This window comes from Desmodus rotundus, chromosome 9, assembly GCF_022682495.2.
Source record: "Desmodus rotundus isolate HL8 chromosome 9, HLdesRot8A.1, whole genome shotgun sequence".
Lineage (NCBI taxonomy): Eukaryota > Metazoa > Chordata > Mammalia > Chiroptera > Phyllostomidae > Desmodus > Desmodus rotundus.
Genome location: NC_071395.1, coordinates 56,348,708 through 56,372,878, shown reverse-complemented (window position 1 = coordinate 56,372,878; position 24,171 = coordinate 56,348,708). Strand labels below are relative to the sequence as shown.

The window sequence follows — 24,171 nt, the reverse complement described above, 5'->3', positions numbered from 1 at the left end:
TAACGGGACCCAGAGAAAAGGGGGACCCGAATGATTGGGGGAGGGGGAAGATTGACTGGAAAAGGCAGAGGAAGTGGGGGGGCTTGGGGGAGGAGGGAGCAAATCGGGTCGGGGTCCTGAGAAGGAATGGGGTGCGAAAGAAATGGGAGGAGGTGGAGGCGGGGGGAAGGGAGAGCCCGCGCCTGGCCAGCATCAACGGCATCGACAACAGCTGTTATTTATTGAGAGCTAGTCCTCCCTCAAACAGGCACTTATTGGGCGCTTCCCGTGTGCCAGGCGTGATGCCCGGGGCAGCTGCGTCCATCTCAGCTTGCTCTGCCCTCCCAGAGCTCCTCTCTGGGGATTGGACCTGCTTTGGGCCTGGCTGGTCCGATTTGCAGAAACGGAAACTGAGGACAGAGAGGGGGGCAGGGGCCAACCCTGGTCGGTGCTAAAAAGATGTGGAGCTAATGCATGAAGGGGGAGGCGGTGAGCTGGGCAGTTGGAAGGGGTGAGATTGGAACCCCACGTGACCAGCTGCCCCAGGGCCTTCCAGGTGCCTGGCCAGGACCTGGTTCTTCAGCAGGGGGCAGGGGGTGACTCCCAGACTTCACAATTCCAGGCTCCAGGCCTGGTGCCCAGGGAGCTAGGCAGAGCCTGGCCTTGCCCTTGGCCTTCTCTTAGTCTTCATTGCCTCATCCCTGGTGGTGGGAGCCTTTATGGAACTCCCAGGGGTGGGGTTCATTCAATAGCAAACATTTGTTTGTCCTGAACTGGGAGTGACAGGCCAGGGCTCTTGCATACAGCAGGTACAACATCAATACCAATCTCCTTCTGGAGCTCCCACTGGCTTGTGGCTTCACCTCTACCCCATCCTTGTCCTAGGCCAGACTAGAGGAGCAGGGTGTTCTCTTCCCACTGCTCCCAGGGCCTCTTGAGTCCCTAAGAAGAACAGGTTCAGGAAGGCAGCTCTGGCCTCTGCCAGAGGCCCCTCCATTACCTGCAGGCCTACTGGGAGCTTGCCCCACCTGCCTTCCATGGGCCTTTTTCTCCATCCAAGAGGTGGCTGCCTTTGCATTCTGTTTGCCCTGAGGCTAGAAGCTCCCACGTTCAGCCCAGTGGCTGCTCTGGCCACTAACCTTTAGTCTGGTGATAGGTGGCCACCGTACAGCCCTGGGAATTTCAGGCTGCTTTGAGCCAGGACTCCAGGCTCTGCCACTTCCCAGTTGTAAACCTCTTCTAAACAGGCCCTCCCCCAATGCCACAGCCCCAGAAGTCCCTTGGGCTCTCCCTCTCCCTGCTGGGTGTGGTCTGGGTGGGCATGAGACAGGCCCTAAGCCACTGCTACCTTCCTAGTCTTGGGCTCACCATTGACTGGGGGTGTGGGGGGGATGGGCAGATCAGGGCTTTTGGATCTTCAGTAGCATTTGAAGCTGAGTCCTCATCTTAGACAACCTCTTGTAAGAATGAAGCCACCAGATGGAGGAGGCTCATGGTCCCAAGGTCATCATTTCAGCCCTGAGCAAGCTGTCCCTGAAGCCCATAGCTGGGCTTCATGTATGCAGTCTTATTACTGGACACTCTTTGGTGTCAGGTGCTGGTTTAGGTACTAGGGACAAATCCAGGAACAACAATTCTCTCCACCCCTGTAGGTCATGGCTGGCCTTGGGACCTTTGCACTTGCTATTCCTTATGTCTGATATACCCAGGGCCCACTTCATTTCATTCTTCAAGTCTGAATGCAAACAATGTGCATTCAGTGAGGCCTTCCCACCCACTCCACACTTCAAGATTACACCCCACAAGCCTTCTCTTTCATTCCCTGGTTTACTTTAATTTTAGCATGAATAACCACCTGACATGCTCTGTGGAACACTTAACTTATGTTTGTAGCTTCTCTGTCTCCCTCTCTGAAATGTTAGCTCTGAGGGAGGCAGTCTTCAGCTGCGTGGTCCACAATGGTATCCCTGGTTCCTAGGACAGGGTCTGGAGCACGCAGCTGGTGCTGTGTTGAATAAAGAGAACCAGGGAAAGGCTCCCTGTGGAGGTGGCATTGACATTGGAGTTTGAATGTTAAGAAGGAGACAGTGGGGATGAGGGCACAATAAGTTCAAGGCTTCTGGGGCCAGTAGGTTCTCTTTTGACTTAAACCACTTTGGAATGACTAAAAACTCTTTTTTTTGGTAACTTGAAACCTTTCCATCTGGAGTGCTGTAGTGTGTTGCGCCTGGAGGGATGCAGTACTCAGACGCTGCCACAGGAGGGCGCAACCATTGTTGTCCTTGGACTGTGGGAACTGGGAAAATAAGAATATAACCGTTATGACTAAGATGAGGGAGCACTGGCTTCGAGTCCTGTTTTAAATTTACATCAGCCCTAGGAAGTAGACACCACACTCATTTCTCAAGTGAGAAAACCGAGTCACTTGCTCAAGGCTGCTCAGTCAGCAGTGTCAGAATTAGAAAAGAACCAAGATTAAAGTCACAGGTTATATGACTACCAAGGGGAAGGCAGATGAGCTTGGAGGCTGAAGACCCTGCAGGGTGGGAAGGAATCCTCTAGGGCAGGGGTGTCAAACTCATTTTCACTCTGTGAAAATGGGACCACATGGGACCACATCAGCCTCACGGTTGCCTTCAAAGGCCCGAATGTAATTTCAGGACTGTATAAATGTAACTACTCCTTAACTAGGGGCAAGGATCTAGGTGCCGCTGCCGGGTAGAAACAAGCTGCTGGGCTGGATAGAACAAGGTGGAGGGCCCAATTGGCCTGTGGGCCTTGTGTTTGCCACCTGTGCTCTAGGGGCCCTGGGATCCCTGCATGGAGGGTAGGGGCTTTCTCAGAAGCTGCAGCCCCCAGCTCCAGTCCACCTGTTGGATGCTGCCTGCAGCCCTGGGGCTGGTGCCTCTTTAAATGTTGAGATGAATCGCACATGCTAAAGGTCAAGTGAAACTGACTAAAAGCCCTACCTGTCCCAGCTTGGGAGTCAGGGAAGGCTTCCTAGAGGAAGTCACATTTAATAGGGCATCTGAAAGATGAATACGAGTTGGGCATTTGAAGAGGTGAGGAAGACAGTTTCAGGCCTAGGGCTGAGCCCAGGAAGTGAGAGAGTGGAGGGTGTGCAGTCAGTTCCCTTTGGGATTCCCCCTCTGTCTGGAGCTAGTATTTACTCAAACTCCTCCCTGCTGGCAAGTCAGACAGAGAAAGACAAATACTATATGATCTCACTTACATGTGGAATCTAAGTAGATTGGTGGTTGCCAGGACTTGGGGGAGGGAGAATTGGGGAGATGGTGGTCAATGGGTACAAATTTCCAGTTATGAGTAAGTCCTGAGGCCCCAACGTACAGTGTGGCGGTCATAGCTAATAATAATAATAACACTGTATTGTGTGCCTGAAAGTTGCTAAAAGAATAGGGCTTCCAGCCAAGATGGAGGCATAGGTAGACACACTGTGGCTCCTTGCACAACCAAAAGAAGGACAACAATTTAAAAACAAAAACCAACCAGAACTGACAGAAAATCGAACTGTGTGGAAGTCTGACGACCAAGGAAATAAAGAAGAAACATTCATCCAGACTGCTAGGAGGAGCGGAGAAGGGCAGCCGGGGCAGAGAGGACTCGAGGCAAGGCGGCGGCTGGCGGACCCAGTGAGGTGGCCGATTGTGGAACGGGGAAGGCCAGGCTGCAGCTAGCAGACCCCACAAGCTGGTGGCTGGCAGACCCTGTGGCCCCACATTCATGCATAGATAAACCAGGAGGAATGCCTGGGGAGTGAAACAGACCACGCAACCCAGGGCTCCAGCACGGGGGAAATAAAGCCTCAAACCTCTGATTGAAAACACCTGTGGGGGTTGAGGCAGCAGCGGGAGAAACTCCCATCCTCACAGGAGAGTTCGTTGGAGAGACCCACAGGGGCCTAGAGCGTGCACAAGCCCACCCACTCGGGAATCAGCACTAGAGGGGCCCAGTTTGATTATGGATAGCGGAGGGAGTGACTGAAATCTGGCAGAGTGGAGCAAGCGCCATTGCTCCCTCTTGGCCCTCCCCCAAATACAGGGTCACAGTGCAGCGACCAGTGTTACCCTGCCCCGGTGAACACCTAAGGCTCCACCCCTTTACGTAACAGGGGTGCCAGCAAAAAAAAAAAAAAAAAAAAAAAAAAGCCCAAATGAAAGAACAGATCAAAGCTCCAGAAAAAATACAACTAAGCGAGGAAGAGATAGCCAACCTACCAGATGCACAGTTCAAAACACTGGTAATCAGGATGTTCACAGAATTGGTTGAATTTGGTTGCAAATTAGATGAAAAAATGAAGACTATGCTAAGAGAAACAAAGGAAAGTGTACAGGGAACCAATAGTGATGGGAAGGAAACTGGGACACAAATCAATGGCGTGGACCAGAAGGAAAAAAGAAACATCCAACCAAAAAAGAATGAAGAAACAAGAATTCAAAAAAATGAGGAGAGGCTTAGGAACCTCCAGGACATCTTTAAATGTTCCAACATCCGAATTATAGGGGTACCAAGGAGAAGAAGGAGAACAAAAAATTGAAAACTTATTTGAACAAATAATGAAGGAGAACTTCCCCAGTCTGGCAAAGGAAATGGACGTCCAGGAAGCTCAGAGTCCCGAAGAAGCTGGACCCAAGGAGGAACACACCAAGGCACATCATAATTACATTATCCAAGATGAAACAGAAGGAGAGAATCCTAGAAGCAGCAAGAGAAAAGGACACAGTTACCTACAAAGGGGTTCCCATAAGACTGTCAGCTGGTTTCTCCAAAGAGACCTTACAGGCAAGAAGGGGCTGGCAAGAAGTATTTGAAGTCATGAAAGGCAAGGACCTACATCCAAGATTACTGTACCCAGCAAAGCTATCATTTAGAATGGAAGGGCAGATAAAGTGTTTCTCAGATAAGGTCAAGTTAAAGGAGTTCATCGTCACCAAGCCCTTATTATATGAAATGTTAAAGGGACTTATCTAAGAAAAAGAAGGTAAAAAATATGAACAGTAAAAATGACAGCAAACTCACAGTTATTAACAACCACACCTAAAACCAAAACAAAAGCAAACTCAGCAAACAACTAGAACAGGAACAGAACCACAGAAATGGAGATCACATGGAGGGTTATCAATAGGGGAGTGGGAGGGGGAGAGAGGGGGGAAAGGTACAGAGAATAAGTAGCATAAATGGTATGTAGAAAATAGACAGGGGGAGGGTAAGAATAGTGTAGGAAATGTAGAAGCCAAAGAACTTATAAGTATGACCCATGGACATGAACTATAGGGGGGGAATGTGGGGGGGGGTGGGCAGGATGGAGTAGAGTGAAGGGGGGGAAATGGGACAACTGTAATAGCATAATCAATAAATATATTAAAAAAAAAGAAAGTTGCTAAGAGAATAGATCTTCAATGTTCTCACCACAAAAAGAACCGGTAATTATGGGAGGTGACAGAGGTGTAAGCCGATGCTGCAGTAGCCGTCATTTCACAATATATGCATGTTTCAAATTACTACATTGTACATCTTAAACTTACACCACATTAGACTCCAGTCATATCCCAGTAAAGTAGAGGCAAAACAAAACACGACAAAAAAACAAACTCCACCTGGCAAATGCAACACAACCTTTCTACCTGCCCCCTCAGTCTTCCATGAGCCCAGAATTCCCCCTCTTACTCCCAACACACCTCCTATCCTAGCACCCACAGGCCCCACTCTCACCCTCCCTAGCACTGGGGCTTGCTGTTGGGAACATCACATTTAAAAAAAAATTTATTTACTTTTAGAGAGAGGGGAAGGGAGGGAGAAGGAGAAGGAGAGAAACATTCATATGTGAAAGATACGTTGATCAGTTGCCTCTCTCATGCCACCAGCTGGGGACCTGGCCCACAATCCAGACATGTTCCCTGATTGGGAATTGAATCCGTAGCCCTTTGGTTTGCAGGCTGGCACTCAATCCACTGAACCACACCAGTCAGGGCTGGGAACATTCCTCTCGATCTTAGAGTGATGGTCTGAGGGCTGGCCTCAGTTTTGCCTCTGCTGTCGGGGCAGACATGGCTCAGCCAGCCCCCTCTGCCACCCCTAGTGTGCGTTACCTGCCTTACCTGGACTTCCATGCTGCTCCTAGCACACCAGGTGAGTGGTGGTCCTCAGCCTTCTGCTCCTGTCCCAGCCCATGGCCACCCCAGAGGTGTTTGGGCACTTGGCAGAGTGTGAATAAACACTCCCTTCATGCCTGAGTGAGAAACTCCAGTGTGCTGTGACCTCCTCTTGCCTGTGTATATGTGTGTGGGGGGTGAGGGGCCCTCAGGCTGTGGGCCTTGCCTCAGCAAGGCCAAGTTGGCTTCTTGGGTTCTGATTCTCCATTCTTAAATGGCTCTCTGTTGGCTTTGGGGACCAGAGACCCCCAGGTGGCCTGTGTGCCTGGACAGCCATCTTGCCCACACAGCAGTCATCCAGATGTGCTGCCTTCTCCTGGGTGGGGGCACTGGTCTTACTGAGGGGGCCAGGGGCTGCTGGGGAAGACTAGGAGGGACCAGGAGCGTGGGGAGTCCAACCTGAGAAGGAAGCAGGCCTGGTGAACACCTGAGAGGTTGGCTTCCACCCCAGAGGATCACCCGAGGGGCAGTGTCCAGGGCAAACCAAGAGCCTGGTGGACACCCAGCCCCTGGCCTCCTGCTGAGCCCCATCAGGGTTTTGTCCCTGGCCGAGGGAGCAGAGAAACCTCGAGAGAGAGCAAATGTGTGTTCTGGTCCTTAGACCCTGTGCATACAGGGCTGGTCCAGTGGGGCTGGGGGCATGGTAAGCAAAGTGCAGGTGACCCTGGGAAGGGCCCCGGGTGTGGGGGCTGCAGAGGTTAATGGGAGAACTCCTGACTCTGGCTTAGCTGCTGTGTTTCTCTGGAAAGTGGCATGGCCTCTCTGAGCCTCATTTTGTGTGTCCATGAAATGCAAATGCCAACGTTGGCACTTACTAGGTGCTCAGCTGCCTGAGAGGCTGGGAATGGCACCGCAGGCAGGCTTGGTGGGAAGGCAGACAGCTCAAGACTAGCTTCAGTACTCTGTTCCTAGCAAAGACATGGAGCACACAGTAGGTGCTTTAAATGAAACCTGGCCGAGCCATTGTTAAGGTCTGAGACTCCTGGGATGGAGGGTCCTCACTTGGTGCCTGTGAAGGCTCTTCTGCAAATTTTGAGGGTCTTTTTCCATTTCTTGCCTGACAGCCTTACCTGTGCAGCCCTGGCAGGGCCACTGGCCAGAAAGGCACATGTGGTAGCTAAGTGTAGACTCTGGGGGTCAGGCAGCCTGGGTTCAAGTCCTGGCTCTGCCACTCACCAGCTGTGTGACCTTGGGCAGGTCTCTCCACCTCTCCGTGCCAGTCCCCATTTCTCTAGGCAGGGGTTCCTTGTGAAGATAAGATGAAGGACTAGACCTGGGGTGCTGGGCATGTAACAGATGCTGTAGAGCCATATTGCATACCACTGGTCATTATTACTGGCTTTTGTTTTTGGCTGCAGACTGTTCTGAGGTTGCAGCTGCCAGGCCTCTCCATGCTGGTCACTTCCTGTTCATCCCAATGGGCAGGATTAAGGCAGTGGTCCTCAACCAGGGCAGTTCTTCCCTCCAGGGCAAGTCTGGCAATGTCCGGAGACATCTGGGGTTGTCACAGCTTGGGGAGGATGCTATTGGCACAGGCCAGGGATGCTGCTCAGCATCCTGTGGTGCACAGGGACTGCCCCATTAGAAACAGTATTCTGGCCCCACATGCAAACTGTATGGAGGTGGACAAACCCTGGGGTAAGTAAGAGTGGGGGCTTGAATCACACCCCCTAGTTCCTTGCCTAAGGCAGGTGGCGTGACCTTGCAGTTTCCTCATCTGCAAGATGGGGATGACAGGTAGTACCAATGACAAAGGGCTCTTGGGAGGACTGAGTTAAGAATGTAGGGGATTAAGGATAGGATCTGGCTCACAGTAAGGGCTCAATTAGTGTGGACTGTTGTCCTTGTTATTAGTGACAAGGGTGGAGGTGGCAGTATGTATCTCTCTCTGCACTGTCCCCTGATTTCAGAACTCTCCTAGAATAACCAGCCATGCTCAACCCTTGCCCAGGCCCCAGCCATCCCATAGCCAAGCAGGATCACTTCTACACCAGAACAGGCAGCGCTCAGCTTATCCATGGCTGGAGGATGCCCTTTGTAAGCACTAGGCTAACTGGGTACTCCTGCAGGAAGGCCGTACAAGAAATAGAATTAGATGTATAATAACCCACTTTACCCTCTATTCTGAGCCCTCATTCAGCTGCAGTGGGGGGTCCATAATCCCAGTGGATTCAGGGTGTCTCTCCCCACCCCCAGAGATTTGTTAAGAGAAGAAAGAATGATCAGCACCCAGGCAGCCTGGGTTGGAATCTGGCTTTGCCATTTATGAGCTGTGTGACCTTGGGCTAGTGACTTAACCTTTCTGAAAAGGAGGACAATAATAATAGTAACCTTTTTACAAAAAGATCACTATGAGGATAAAATGGTCAATGTGTATCAAGCCCTTAGAACAGGACCTGGTACCTAGTAAGTGCACAATTGATGTAATTGATGATGGCATTGGTGATGATAGTGGAGGGGCCTGAGCTTGCCCACAGGGACTGGTACAGGGCTTCTCGCCCTCAGCAGCACTGGCACTTTGGGTCCGATACTTCTTGGTTGTGGGGGGACTGTCCTGTGCATTCTTAGGTGCTGAGCAGTATCTCCAGCCTCTACCCACCAGATGCCAGTAACATCCCCCAATTCTGTTGACCAAAACCGTTGGCATACTGCCCAGTGTCCTTGGGTGGAGGCCAAACTGGTTGGGTGAGATCCACCCCACCTGTCCCAGGTCATCTTTTGTCTGTACTGCTGGCATCTACTGGAATGAGTGGTGTCCCTCTCAACTTGTGCTGTTGATTCTTTCAGCATCCCGACTTGTTTTTTCTTTTTCTGAGACAGCCTTCCTTTAAGACAGTGGAAGCCAATGCAACAGCTTGTTTGTGCTCCAATGAAGGAAGAGGCTCCATACTGGAAAACGCCTGGTGAGACCAGCATCAGTGAATGTTTTACCTCCTACCCAACTGGCTCTCCTGGTGACAGCCCTTAGCAGACAGGGACCCAGAGGCTCAGCTGGACTAGTGTGCCGTCTGAGATCACACACAGTGTGTGATAGGGTGTCTGAGCAGCTGAGTGGGCCTTCCTGCTGAAGCTGGACACACCCTAGGACCATGAGTGTGATCATCCCTCAGACTGTGTGGCCCCCAGCTGGCCAGCCTGCCACCTCCTTGTGGTCTTCCCCATATCAGAACTAGAGGCCATGAGCCTGGTGGCCTCTCTGGTGCATTTGGCTTCTGGACTGGATGAGTCCCCTTATTTTTTAATACACGCACAGTTGATTCTTGTTATTCGAGGTCCTCACCAACACTGAATTGGTGGATACCGTGTCACTGCTCCTAGGAGGGATCCAGGGTTAGGTTCCTGTGGTCATGGCTCTTTTATCACCTGATCAATACATCACTTTGCGCCCAGCTGGTGTGGCGCAGTGGATTGAGCGCTGACCTGTGAAAAAAGGGTTGCTGGTTCAGTTCCCAGTTGGAGCACATGCCTGGGCTGCGTGTTCTCTGGTGGGGGGCATGTGAGAGGCAACCAAACACTGATGTTTCTCTCCCTCTCTTTCTCCCTCCTTTCCCCTCTGTCTAAAAATAAATAAATGAAATATTAAAAAAAAAACAAAAAAACATCACTTGGCATTGTATGTGTTTTGGTTGAAAGATGCCTCATTTAATATACATTGTTGATTCATTAGCACTGAATTGATGGCCAACAGCAGCATGGCTGAGGCCTGAACCAAGCTTGTCTGACACACATGTTTTCTCTGTAAGGTGCCCCCAGCCTTCCTGTGCTCAGGAATGCCAAGCAGAGCTTCAGCACTATACATGGGACTGTTGACAACAGTGACATCACTAACAAAAGCACAGAAATGGGAGCAGTGTGGCACTATAGACTGTGGAAGGGACCCAGGTTTACAGCACAGGAGCTGAAGGAGGCAGAGCGTCGCTGCGTGAGCCTAAGCTGGGGACGTGTACCCAGCACTCCACGTGCATCTGCGTACAACCCCGGAAGTCCCACAGTATTGATTTTGGAGTTGCAGACACATGTTAGTGAGAAAGCGTATTTGCAATTTTGGGATCCATGAATAATGAGGATCACTCGTGGGTGTCTCAGGTGGTGATGAGTGCTGAAATGAGATGAAAAGCTGGGCTGGGGTGTGAGTCCCCAAGGTTGTCCTAACAAAATGTGACAAACTGGGGGCCTAAAGCAGCAGACATGCCTTCTCTCACAGTCCAGCTGGACAGAAGTACAGGGTCAGGTGTCGGCAGGGCTGCGCTCCCTCTCGGGCTCTGGGGAAGGTCCTTCTCAGACTCTTTCTAGCTTCTGGTGGTGGCTGGTGAGCAATGCGTTCCTTGGTTCATAGGTGCACCACTCCAGTCTCCGCCTCTGTGGTCACATGGCCTTCTTGTGTGTCTGTGTCCCTTCCCTAACTTCCCTCCCCTATGAGGACACCAGCCATATTGGATTCAGGGCCCACTTTAAGCCAGTAGAACCTCATCTTAATGTGATCACATCTGCCAAGACTCTTTTTCCAAATAAGGTCTCATTTACAGCTTCCAGGTAGACAAGAATTTTGGGGGAGACCCTAATTCACCCAGTCCAGGGGGGTATTTTAAAGAGGAAGGTTGTGGAGGGCCTCTTGGAGGAAGTTGCATTTGAACAGAGACTGGAAGTGAGGGAGATTTGGAGGAAGCGCAGGGGGACCAGCAAGAGCAAAGGCCCTGAGGCTGGCTGGGCCTGATTTGTTCCAGTGTCCTAAAGAGGCCTGAGTGGCTGGAAAGCTGAGAGTGAGGGAGGGAGAGGGCGGTGAGGATGGAGAAGGGATGGGGCAGGTTGTGCAGGGCCTTGTGGGCAAGGGGAGGACTTGGGGTTTTACCCTAAGGGAGGTGGGGGGCAGTGGGCAGAGGAGGGCAAGAGCAAGCCAGGCCCTGGATTCCGGATCTTGCAGAATCCACACAGCCACCCAGAGGCGATGCCTTCCCTGGCCCTGTTTCCCAGATGAGGTCTGGAGAGTTTAACTGGCTGTCCTAGGATCATACTACTGCCATGCTGTGATTCATGATTCCACCTCGCACCTCTCTGCCCTTCTGGTGTCAGGAACATACATGAAAGGCTAACTTGTTATTGTCTTTGTAAAGTAACCACGTGGCCTTGGGTGGGCTCATGAGGTGATAGCTCTGGGGATGGGCATAGGACTGAGGCGCGGGGGAAAGGTGTCTAGAGAAATCTGAGGCTTAGCAGGGAACAGTGGGTGTGGTTGGAGGGCCAAGAGCTAGAGTGAGGACCAACGTGGTGGCCGTGGGGGCTGAGTCCCCTTCCAGTGCCTTGGAGACATTCTGGTCTCTGAGTGAGGCCAGAGGTCCCTCAGCAGCGTGACTGCCCCACGCCCTCTGGGCTCTGGGGTTAACAGTGGGCGTTTCACTAGGGCCTTGGGTGATCAGAGTATTTCCCTGAAATCGTGGCCAAGTGTGGGGGTTAAGCAAAGAATGGTGTGGTTCTGTGCAGGTCTTCTCAGAGCCCTTAACATGCTCTATGCGGCTTTCCAGAACTTATCCACCCCCCTGACGTGTTCTCCTCTGAAGCATTTGTGGGGCACTAGGGGTTTCTGGAACAGATAAAGGAAACACTGCCTTAACCCAAAGGGGAAACTTGAGTGGTGGAATTTCAGGCACAGACTTCTGGCTGAGCATCAAAGCTCTCTTCCGCCTCCTCTTCCCAGGACCTGGGTACTGAGAACAAGGTGGGTGTCTCACAGCTTGCTCTGGGGTGGCCCAGTGGGGCTGCAAATGCTGGGCCACCAAATTAGGAGCTCAGGACAAGGCTGGATGGGGTCAGCCCAAGCAGAGCTGGGTCTGGGCTAGAGGGGATAAAGGGGCTAAGGGGCTAAGGTGAAATTCCTGAACCCATAGTGTCCCTTGATCTCTGAGGGTTCTGGGGGTAGGGAGAGGCATGTTTTCTGGGAAGGTTGTGGAGTCCCCTGGGACAAGGCCCAGCAATTAGCTCAGGAGAGAAACATCTGAACCCCCCAGGGCCCAGTCCAGGGTCACAGTAGGAGGCTGCAGATTGTCCCCGCTCTTTCTAAAGTAAACACAAAATGCTGGCCTGGCTTCCCCTACTCCAGCTGCCAGGGCCTCTTTGCCCAGCCCCCTTCTGTGGAGGCTCCAGTACATCAGCCTCACCCCCTTCATACTCCATCTCCTTTTGTTCACCCCTCTCGCCTCTCCCAGCACCTCTGATTGTGGGGACCCTGGGGACTTGGTCACTCCAGGCCTTGCCCCTGTGTTCCCTGATGGGCCCAGTCTAGCAAGGCATGGGGAAGTGGGGCAGTGCGGGGTTGGCTTCCCCTGGGCCCACCTGCCCTGCAACGTGGTTGTTATGATGGCTGCTGTCATTGTTAGGCCAGAGAGATGGGGAAGCTGGGACAAAACTGAGGATGCAGAGGAAATACCTGTTTCTGGGACACCTTGACCTTGGGCCTTTCCCAGGTCTTAGAAGGTCAGCCTCCTGCCCCTCTGGCCTCACACACCTCTGGCCGCTGGAGCTACACTGTGGCCCGCATGGGGTGGAGCTCCTTGAAGTACACTGAGGATGGTTTCCTGTCTCAGCTTCCTGCCCCAAGACCTGCTTAGTTGTTCCTGTCTCTTCTCTCCTGCCCAGACAAGCCCCCACTTAGTTGCACGCTGATTCTCTGCAGGGAGGAGGGTATGGAAATGCAGCAGCTCTGTGAGTCCTCAGGGCTGGGCTGGTGGATTTGGGAGGCCTGGGAGGAGTTGAGGCATAGTGTGCAGTGGAGGACCCATAGGGGTCAGTTCTGAGGTGTGCTAGAAGGGAGGCGAGTGCCCAGGCTAGCTGCCCAGGCCAGGGAGTTTAGATTCAGTGAGGCAGGGAAGAGGGAGCCATGGCAGGTTCTTGTTTTTTCTAATTGTGCTAAAGTTACATAACATATCATTTTCAAGTGGTCTGGTTCAGGGTCATTAAGCACATTCAGCCTTGACCGTGTAGCTCAGATTCCTTAGAGCATTGTCCCCACTCACCAAGGTTGTGGGTTTATCCCCTGTCAGGGCACATAGAAGAATCGACCAGTGAATGCATAAATAAGTGGAACAACAAGAATTGAGGCCTCTCTCTTTCCCTTCTTCTCTCTCTCTAAATTCAATGAATTAAGAAAACACACACACATCCATGATGTTGTGCAACCAACCCCACCCACCAACCATCTCCAGAACTTTCTCATCTTCCTGAACTGACACTGTCCCCATTGAACACTAGCACCCCCTTCCCCTCTCCCAGTCCCTGGCTCCCACCCTCTACTTTCTGTCTCTATGGATCTGACTCCTCTAGGGACCTCCTGTGAGTGGAATCATACAGTAATTGTCCATTGTGTCTGGCTTATTTCCCTTTACATGTTGTTAAGGTTTATTCGTGCTGGATCATGTGTCAGAACTCCATTCTTCTTAAGGCTGAATCACATTCCATTGTCTGGACGGGCCACATTGTGTTTAACCATCCATCCGTCGAAGGATACATTTGCACATTTTAGCTACTGTGAATCATGCTGCTGTAAACAGTGTGTACAGATATGTGTTCAAGTCCCCACTTTCAGCTCCTTTGGGTGAACACCTAGGAGTAGAATTGCTGGGTCATATGGTAACTCTTGGCTTAATTTTTTGAAGAACTGCTGTACTGTTTTCTGCAGTGACTACTCCATTTTCATTCCCACCAACACTGCATAAGGATTTTAATTTCTCTGTATTCTCACCAACACTTGTTATTTTTAAAGTAGCCATCCTAGTAGATGTGAAGTAGTGTCTCATTGTGGTTTTAATTTACATTCCCCTAAGGAGTAATGATGTCACTCATCTTTTCATGTGTTTATTGGCCATTTGTATGTCTTCTTTGGAGAAATGTCTATTCAGTTTGAATTTTTTTTTGAGTTGTAGGTGCTCATTAAATGTTCTGGATACCAACCCCTTATCCGAGATGTGATTTGCAAATATTTTTTTTCCCATTCTGTAGGTTGTCTTCTTGCTTTCTTAGTAAATGTCTTTTATGCACAAAAGTTCTTAATTTGGATGAAATCCCATTTATCTATTTTGTCTTTTGTTGCCTGTGCTTTTGATGTCATTTACATGGAATTGTTGCCAAATTTAATGACATGAAGGTTTTCCCCAATGTTTTCTTCTAAGAGCTTTATGATTTTAGCTCTTAAGTTTAGGTCTTTAATACAATGGTAGTTTCTTGAGCAAGGAAAGCTGAGGGAAGACTTGCCAAGCAGTATCTTGAGGCCCCAGAGCACAGCTCACGTGGGAAGCAGACTGGGGGCTCAGCCAACCACAGGCACAGTGTGAGCCAGATCTGGATTCTAGGCCATGTCAATAGAAATAGCTTGTGGGGATCACTGTGCATTGCAGTTGTGCCAAGTGCATCAGATGTGCGCCTGTGCTGCGCGAGGGGGCAGAGAAGCAAGCTGTCTGGCCTTCAGCCCTTCATCCTTGGCTAAGGAAATGACCAACCAGTACAGTATCCTCTTCAAACAAGAACAAGCCCATAATGATGCCATTTGGTCAGTAGCCTGGGGGACAAACAAGAAAGAAAACTCTGAGACAGTGGTCATGGGGTCCCTGGATGACCTGGTGAAGGTCTGGAAATGGCATGATGAGAGGCTGGACCTGCAGTGCAGTCTGGAGGGGCACCAGCTGGGCGTGGTGTCTGTGGACATCAGCCACACCCTGCCCATCACTGCATCCAGTTCTCTCGATGCTCACATTCATCTCTGAGACTTGGAAAATGGCAAACAGATCAAGTTTATAGATGCAGGACCTGTGGATGCCTGGAGTTTGGCCTTTTCTCCTGATTCCCAGTATCAGGCCACAGGGACTCATGCGGGGAAAGTGAACATTTTTGGTGTGGAAAGTGGGAAAAAGGAATATTCTTTGGACACAAGAGGAAAATTCATTCTTAGTATTGCATACAGTCCTGATGGGAAGTTTCTGGCCAGTGGAGCCATAGATAGAATCATCAATATTTTCGATATTGCAACTGGAAAACTGCTGCATATGCCGGAAGGCCATGCTATGCCCATTCACTCCTTGACCTTTTCCTTGGACTCTCAGCTCCTCGTCACTAACTCAGATGATGGCTACATCAAGATCTATGATGTACAATACGCCAACTTAGCTGGCACGCTGAGTGGCCACACGTCCTGGGTGCTGAATGTGGCATTTTGTCCTGACGACACTCACTTTGTTTCCAGTTCATCTGACAAAAGTGTAAAGGTCTGGGATGTGGGGACAAGAACATGTGTTCACACCTTCTTTGACCACAAGGATTAGGTCTGGGGAGTAAAATACAATAGAAATGTTTCAAAACTTGTACCTGTTGGAGATGATCAGGAAATTCACACCTATGATTGCCCAATTTAAATGTCAAGGTCTTCAACGCTAATGCTGCAGAGAGAATGTACAGATTGAATATAATGTTCCTTATCTTTGCAGCTTGTTTCAAAGAAATATAGCATTTATTATGGCAGAAACATAAATTTTGTAGATACAATATAAACCTTTTCATATTTTGTTGGAAAAAAAGAAGAAATAGCTTGTGGAGATCCAAGGAGGTGATGTCAGCACAAATTGGCCCCTAGAGAGTCTTGGGTAGGTGGGTCGGTAAGACAGGATGGCCCAGGCAGAGAGTGAGGAGCTGGGGGAGGCACCCTCAGAGACAGAGGCTGGGGGCGGGGGAGGGCGTAAAGGGGAGGAGGTGGAGAGAGAGAGAGAGAGAGAGAGCGAGCTGTAAGTCTTAAGCAGGAGACAGAGCTCTCCAGTGTCCACTGCTCTTGGGACTTACTGACAAGGAGGGCAAGGAGAATGAAAGGGATGAGTGGCCCTTCCTAGCCATTTGCCTGTACTTGGCCAGTCAGTGGAGTTGGGTCTCAGTGAAAGTAGACTCTGAGGCTGGACAAGAGGACAGGAGGTGAAGAGGTGAGCTGGAAGGTATAGACAGCCCTTCCTTTCCTGTTCAGCCATGAGCTTTACAGCATAGCATATCTCTTCTTCCTGACCCTTTCCCCTTTTTATTTAAGAAAATTAAGGTATAATTTACATACAGTGAAATTCATCCATTTTAGTGCACAATTCCAAATTTGACAAATACAGCCCTAGAACTATCATCTCAATCAACCTACAGAATAGTGCCCCTTCCCCAGCCCCTGGCAGCCACTGATCTGCTCTCTGTTACTACGCGTTGTCTTTTCCAGAACATGTGCATATATATGGAATCATGCAGTATGCAGCCTTTGGCGTGTGGCTTCTTTCACTCAGCGGAATGCACTGCAGGTCCAGCCATGATGCTGTTGGTGCATCAGTATTTCATTCCTTCTTATTGCTGGAGAGTATTCTGTGGTATGAACATGACACCTTTTACTCATTCATCTCTTGGGGAACATTGAGGTTATTTCCAATTTTTGGCAATTATGAATAGAGCTGCTATAAGCATGCAAAGGCTTTCGTATGAAGGTAAGTTTACATTTCTCTTAAATGGATACTTAGGACTCCTGACTGTCTCTTCTTCATTCTAAAACGTAAAACACCTACCATGCAGTTCATCCACTTAAAGTATACAGTTTACAGAGTTGTTTAATCATCACCTTTATCTAATTTTAGAACATTGTCACCTGCCTGAACAGAAACCCGGTATCCATTAGTAATCACTCCCTAGTTCTCCACCCCTTAGACCTTCCCTTTCTGTCTCTATAGTTTGGCCTAGTCTGGGTATTTCACGTAAGTGGAATCATATAATATGTGGTCTTTTGTGACTGACTTCTTTCACTTAGCATCATGTTTTTGATATTCAAATGTTGTGTGAATCAGTATTTGATTTCTTTCTGTGGATAAATAATTTTCCATTGTATGGATGGACCACATTTTATCTCTCCATCCACTGATGGGCACTTGGTTGTTTCTACCTTTGGCCATTATGAATTGTGCTCCTATGAACACTCCTGTGCAGGTTTTTGTTTTAATACATGTTTTCAATTTTTCTCGGTCTATACCTAGGAGTGGAAACTATGTTTAAAAATTTGAGGAACTGCCAAACTATTTCCCATGGTGACTGCACCATTTTACATTCCTACCAGCAGTGTGTGAGGGTTCAGACATATCCTTGCCGACACTTACTATTATTACTTTTTGATCCTAGCCATCCTAGTGCATGTGAAGTGATTTCTCATTGTGGTTTTCATTTTCATTTTTCTAATGGCTAGTGATGTTGAGCATCTTTTCATGTTGGCTGTTTGTATATCTTTCTTGGAGAAAGGTATATTCAGAACCTTTTCCCATTTAAAAAAATTGGTGTGTCTGGTTAGAATGAAGATTCTGGCTCCCTCTTTAGCTGCCCTGACCCAGACCTCACCTAATTCCCACTCCTGTAGCTTCCCTTTGTCCCGGCTCTATCCCTGAATGGTCTCTGTCACCCAGGGGACCAGCAGCACATCTCAGTCTGCAAACCCTCACATTCCCCTAGCACTTACAGGTCTAAGAAGTACCCTTTTCCAACACAGATCTGTGCAACAGTGTCCTTGCTGGTTCCACTTTAATAGAAAAATGACTGGTAGCTGCTGTGGGAAGACAGGTTTTCTCAACATTAAAAACCTTTCAGCCCTGGTTGGTGTGGCTCAGGGGTTGAGTGCCGACCTGTAAACCAAAAGGCCACCCGTTCAATTCCTATTCGGGGCCCATGCTGGGTTGTGGGCCAGGTCCCCGGTTGGGGGCATGTGAGAGGCTGCCAATTGCTGTTTCTCTCACAAATTGATGTTTCGCTCCCCCCTTCCCCTTTTTCTAAAAATAAATAAGTAAATAAAATCTTTTTGAGAAAACACCTTACAAATATACAGAAAAGTGGAAAGAATTGTACACTGGCCTGCCCACACTCAGATTCCACAGTTAACATGTTATTATATTCATTTTTATCACTTATCTGTCCATCCCTCCCTCCCTCCGTCCATGTTATTTTTTGAATGCATCACCAGAACCTGTCACCCTTAAACACTTAAGCATGCACACTATGACCTATAGTTCAATATTTTATGTTTCTTGGTTACTGGGGAGGGAGTGAAATTTACATACAAGAAAGGGACATGTCTCGTGTGTATTCATGGAATTTTGAGAAATGCAGGCACCTGTGTAACAACCTAGATCCAGATATGGAATGTCACCTTCCCCTCCAGGAAGTGGGGGAGTTGGCAATTTTAAGTTATCTGCCTTGCTAGATATCTGTTTAGATATCCAAGTACCTTTAATTACCTCCCCTTGGATAGGATCATACAAATGTCCTATTTTCCTCTGCAAATAGCTGTGGACTTGTTTCCATTCCAACCCTCAGTCGCACATCTCACTCCCATCTCTTGAGGATGCATTCAGGTGAGCTTACACTTTCTAGAAACTTGTCCATGGTGGGGGCCAGGCAGGGCAAGGAAGGGCTTTTCAGGGTGGTGGAGGAGAATTTCTAAGGCTGAGGGAAGGAGTCTTGTGGAGCAGAAGGAGGACAGGCTGTGGAGCAAGGCCCTGTAATGGGCACAGCCCACTCCAGCCTCGGGGCCTTTGCACCTGCTGTGACTCCTGCTTGGTATGCTCTTCCCTGGCTCTTCAAATGGCCGCCAGCACCATCCTTCAGAGCTGAGCTCAAATGCACCTCTTTGGAGAAGGTGGCCATTCATCTCAGCTGGAGGCCTGTCTCTGTCTCACATTCCTTGCTGGGTCATTTGTGGTGCTGCTCTCGGTCTGTCATCACATTCCTTTCTTCCCCCAGGAGTGTTAGCTTCAAGAGGGCAGGGACTATGACTGCCTTCGCCCTGTATCCCCAATACCAGGGCTCAAACACAGTAAGATTCAATATGTGTCTGTGCAAGGAGCATGTGGTCCTAGGTGCTGGGCATGGTGACCAGAGCAGGTGTCCAGTGCTCTGTGCAGTCTTTGAAAGGCTGGAAGTGGGTTTGGGGGTCCGGGATCTGAGCCCAGCAGGCTGGGGCTGTACTCCTGCCTTTCCTATTACTTTGACCCTGCTGGGTCCTTTGAGGCTTGGTGAGGTGGTGGGGACATAAGACCCACACACTTAGTCCTCACCGGCATCCTCCCTGTGAGACCCCAGAGCACCTGAGTTGGCAGGCAAGACCCACGTGCCATTCCTGGTGCGCCAGGACCTGTGCTCAGGGGAGGAGGCGCTCTCGCGTGGGCACGACCTGCTTACACCCTTCCCCATCGAACGCCAGCGCAGTGGCATCCACTGACTTCCACTCTCACCACAGGCTAGGTGCCTGCATGTTGTGCAAGCGGTAGGTGTGAAGCATTCTCAGTGAATGGAAGCTGCTGGGGGTGAACGTGGGGCCTTCTCTGGGGGCCTGGGAGAGTCCTGGAGTGGCTGAGGGACAGAACAGACTCATAGGGGCTGAAGGGACCCTGATGACTGGGGTACATGGGCGTCTTGGCCAGCCCGCACCACGCAGTAGTGAGCAACCAAGTGTTTGCACTTGGAAGCTGGGGTTGAGGGTGTAGGGATGCACATCGAGGCCTGGGTTGGGGTAGGAGGGGCTTTGGGACAGAGGAGACCAGCCAGGTCCTTCTGGGAGTTTGTCCTTCTGGGGGCAAGTCTTTCTGGGGCGGGGCCATGGCTGGGGCAGAGCCTGGGAGGAGGCCTAGGGGGTGTGGTTGTCAAAGTGGGGGCTTTTGTCCCGTATTGTGAGCAAAGCCTTGGTCCTGACTCTGCTTTCTGGTGCAGCCCGGGTCAAGAGTGGGCTGGGAAGGTAGGTTGTGGGAAAAGTCTGAGGGGATCTGGGGCTCCAAGGCTGGGGGATGGTTGGGGAAATCTGTTCTTTTGCAGCCTGTGCTGTGCCAAGGTACACGACTGCCTGCATCAGACATGGAAGGTGGAGAAGCACGGGGTGGGGGGCGGTGAAACTGGGGTGCTGGCATGGGTACGTGGGGAAGGGTCATGGAGACAGCAGGGACTGTCCTCAACAGCCTGGCACATACTCCCCAGGTTGGGGGTGCTATGCAGATTCTGCCCATTGACAGGGCCCAGGAGGGGCAAGAGGGTTTGTGTGGAGGCATCCCTCGCCACACCAGCAACTCTCCCCAGCCTTCCCTTCCTAGGTCGAAGTGCTGGACCTGGCCATCACCAGCCTGGACCCCAGGTGGGTGGCCCATAGCTGTAGTGGCTTATGAGCAGATGCCCTGGTGCCACAACAGCCTGACTGCCCCAGGAAGCTGAATATAAATCACCACAGGATGCAGACCCACAGCTAGTTCCTGCCTGGGGTGTTGGGCCTGGGGGCTTGAGGAAGTGTGGCTGGGCACCGGGAGCCTAGGAGCTAAGGAGGCACCCAAGCGAGGGGTGTGCTTGTGGGTAGTAAGTTCTAATGGATGCTTCTGGTTGTGAAGGGTGTGGGTGGGTGTGGTGTGGACCCCGGCCCACAGGATCCATGTGTTGTGGCTGCAATGGACAAATTCACACAACGACAGAAATCCTGTGGAGAAAAAGGGATGGCATGGCCACTCTGAGTGAGAGAGAGTGAGAGGGCCAGAGGGTCCGACCCCTGCCTGGACAGGCTTTTATTGCTGTTCTGGGTACGTTACATTGGGGATGGTCCTCATTTACTATGCACAGGTTTGCTGTAGGTGATTACCTTTTACAGATAACAAAGGAAAGAATGTTGCTAATTACTTCAAAGAGAAGGATGTTACAGATCAAGGGGGAAAGTGGTTGAACTGGTTACACTCCATACTTGGGAGGTTTAGCACAGACTTTAGGAAGTTAAAGATACTCAGTAAACATTTGCTGCTTCAATTCAGGGTGAGAGAATTTTAGGAAAAAGCAATCCTCAAAGTGGCCTAGGTATAATTCTCCGTGGGAGAACCTATCCACGGGCATGAGTCCTGTGTGCTGGACCTTGCACCCACGTTCTCATGTTGTTTCTTGGCCTGATCGTCCTTTTGTGTAACAGATGTTATCCAGATGTCAGCCTTTCCAAGTGGGAGCTGGGCTACATTTCCCACATGCGGAATGGTTCCCTATATGTGTGTGTTTATCGTATGTTCTTGTGTTAGCTCTTGTGTGCCTTTGGGAGTGTGCAAAAAGATGTGCTAGGGAAAAGGAGCGCAGTGGTTAGGAAGCCTGTGAAGCTGTACTGCCTGGGTTTGAATCTGGCTTCTGCCACTTAGGGACCGTGGACCATGGGCCTTTTGCTCAACTTCTCCCTGCCTCTTCTTTTATTGTGGGTTCATTCATTCTGCAGATATTTACTGAGAGCCTACTGTGTGCTAGGCACTGTCCCAGACACTGCAGGTTACAGCAATGAACCAACCAGACACAAACCCCTGTTCTGGCCGGGGGGCCAGGCTGATGGTAGAGATGGAATGAAGTATGCAGTGTGTTGGAGGATGGTGGGATCTATGTGTGTATGTGGGGAGAGGGTGCCATTTGAGATTGAGAGGCCTCCCTCAGAAGATGACATTGAGATATTGAATCGAAGAAGGTGAGGAGTGAGCTGTGCAGTGCCTCAGGGAGGAAGAGACCCTCTGGCTGAGGGCGGAGCCTGTGCACAGGTGAGGCAGGGATTGACTTGGCATGTTCATAGAACAGCCAGGAGGCCCATGTGGCTGGAGCAATGAGTGAGGGGGAGAGAAGGAGGGAAGAGGGGCAGGTGTGCAGAGCCTTGTGGGCCTGGGGAAGTGTTGGGCTTTATCCTGGGAGGGTGTTGAAGCAAATTCCTTTGGCTCCCGTGTGGATGACAATGGCATTTACCTCAGGAAGTTGTTACAAGAATTAGATGAATGACTATGTGTAAAGTCACAGTGCAGTGACTGGCACATACTAAGCATGGCATTAAATATTAGGTTATGAGTAACTGTGGTGGCCACGTGTGTCCTGGGGTGTGTCTGAGCCACCGTTGAGCTGGGTGGCTTGTTAAGAGTTTGTTGTTATGAAACAATCTCTCTAAACCTATTAAAAAACAAACCACAAAAACAACCCTGTGGAGTGTTTGAAAGCTCTGCTGAGGTTACTGTTTTCTTGCTGGGATGGTCCTTTTGTATAACAGATGTTATCCAGATGTCAGCTGGGGTCACACGGGCCTCAGGGTTTTGGTGCCTGGCTCTCTCTCCCATGATCTAAAGGAAGCCTTGAGCCCTCTGGGAGAAGTCTACATTCTCAGGGCTGGGTTCTCGTGTTGTTTCTTGGCCTGAGCTCCTGCCTGCTGAGCCTCACTCTCACTCACCTTCCGGGTGCCACCCCCTAGACCACCACATGTGACCTTGGCACACTACCCGATTGCCCACTCATCCCCCACAAGATGTGGGCACTCTCCTGAACATTCCACCATTCTGATGATTTTAACATGGGTGGAGCTTCTGTAAGATGTTGCTTGACAAATATTCCAGTGCCCAAAAGAAAAATTTGCACACTTCTTGCACAACGTGGCAAAGTTTATGACCTGCTTAGAATTAACTAGGCTGTCGTGTGAAGAAGACTGTCACTCAAGATGTCCAAAGTCAATGGCTATGAACGGCCAGCAATGCTTTTGATGTGGAGGCTGGTAGGAGGAGCAAAACTAGCTGTGGGGTGTCAAGGCCAAGGCCGGAGGAATTGGGAGCTGGCAGGGAACTGAGATCGAGGACAGCAACCCATTTTGGGGAAACATCAAGAGATCGGAAATAGCTTCAAAAAGCCAGACTCCTGGGAAATTAGGCAAGGGCTGCTTCATACAGAATCTGCTCTTGATTCTCTTGGCAGTTCTGTAATAACCACTGACTTCTTTCTCAGGATGTGGATAGTCAGAGCTTAGAGGTCAAAGCTGTAGCAACAGAACCTTGTGTGGGGCAGGGGTGAGAGGAACCTTCCTGGGCAGGTTAGGACATGGGGACAAGCCCAGGACCATCTAGGTCCAAGACAAGAGTTCTGGGTGTGTTACAAAGATGCATTTCACTCAAGCCTGGAGTTAAGACCAGGGTCATGCTTAGCCTTGATCACAGGTCAGCACTGCTCTCATATGGACTGAATTGTACCCAAGACTGTTCTCTGTAAGGCACACTTGGTTTCTGCATAATTGTAATTGTAGCATTTGGTATCAACTTGATTAGAAACTTGATCCTTGGCATGGACCTTCAAGAGCATATTGTTTGGCATTTCTTTTCTTTTCTTTTTTTTTTTTTTAATACTCACCTGAGGAGGAGCTACAACCAAGATGGAGGCATAGGTAGACACACTGCACCTCCTCGCACAACCAGAACTGACAGAAAATCGAATGGCAAGGAAGTCACCAAGGAGATAAAAAATAAACATTCACCTAGACCGGTAGGAGGGGCGGAGATGGGCAGCCGGGGTGGAGAGGACTCGCGTTGCCGTGGCGGAACCGAGACTGGCGGAGTGTGGGGCGAACGGGGCAGGCAGTCTGACCACTAGCAGACCCTGCAGCCCCACATTCGCACACAGATAAACCAAGAGGGCCAGACTCAGAGTGGCGGAGAACGGGGCAGGCAGAGCGGCGGGTAGCAACCCGAGACCCCACATTCGCACATAGATAAACCGGGACTTACGGCGGGGGATAAAGCCTCAAACCTCTGATTGAAAACACCCGTGGGGGTTGGGGCGGCAGCAGGAGAAACTCCCAACCTCACAGGAGAGGTTGTTGGAGAGACCCACAGGTGCCTAGAGTGTGCACAAACCCATCCACTTGGGAACCAGTACCAGAGGGGCCCAATTTGATTGTGGGTAGCAGAGGGAGTGACTGAAATCCAGTGGAGAGTGGAGCAAGCGCCATTGCTCCCTCTCAGCCCCTCCCTCACATACAGCGTCACAGCGCAGCAACCAGCGTTACCCTGTCCCAGTGAACACCTAAGGCTCTGCCCCTTTAAGTAACAGACACGCCAAGACAAAAAAAAAAAAAAAAGGCCCCAATGACAGAACACTTCAAAGCTCCAGAAATAATTCAACTAAGCAGTGAACAGAGAGCCAACCTATCAGATGCACAGTTCAAAACACTGGTAATTAGGACGCTCACAGA

The 24,171-nt window shown here is 50.3% G+C and overlaps 1 protein-coding gene across 1 annotated transcript; it reads left to right on the top strand.

Annotated features, from left to right (window-relative positions):
* Positions 1–14,626: 14,626 nt before the first annotated feature.
* LOC112304946 (superkiller complex protein 8-like) lies at positions 14,627–15,454 on the top strand. Its single transcript, XM_024560608.2, has 2 exons — positions 14,627–14,665; positions 14,945–15,454. The coding sequence occupies exons 1-2, from the start codon at positions 14,627–14,629 to the stop codon at positions 15,452–15,454; spliced, it is 549 nt and encodes a 182-aa protein (XP_024416376.1).
* The last annotated feature ends 8,717 nt before the right edge of the window (positions 15,455–24,171 follow it).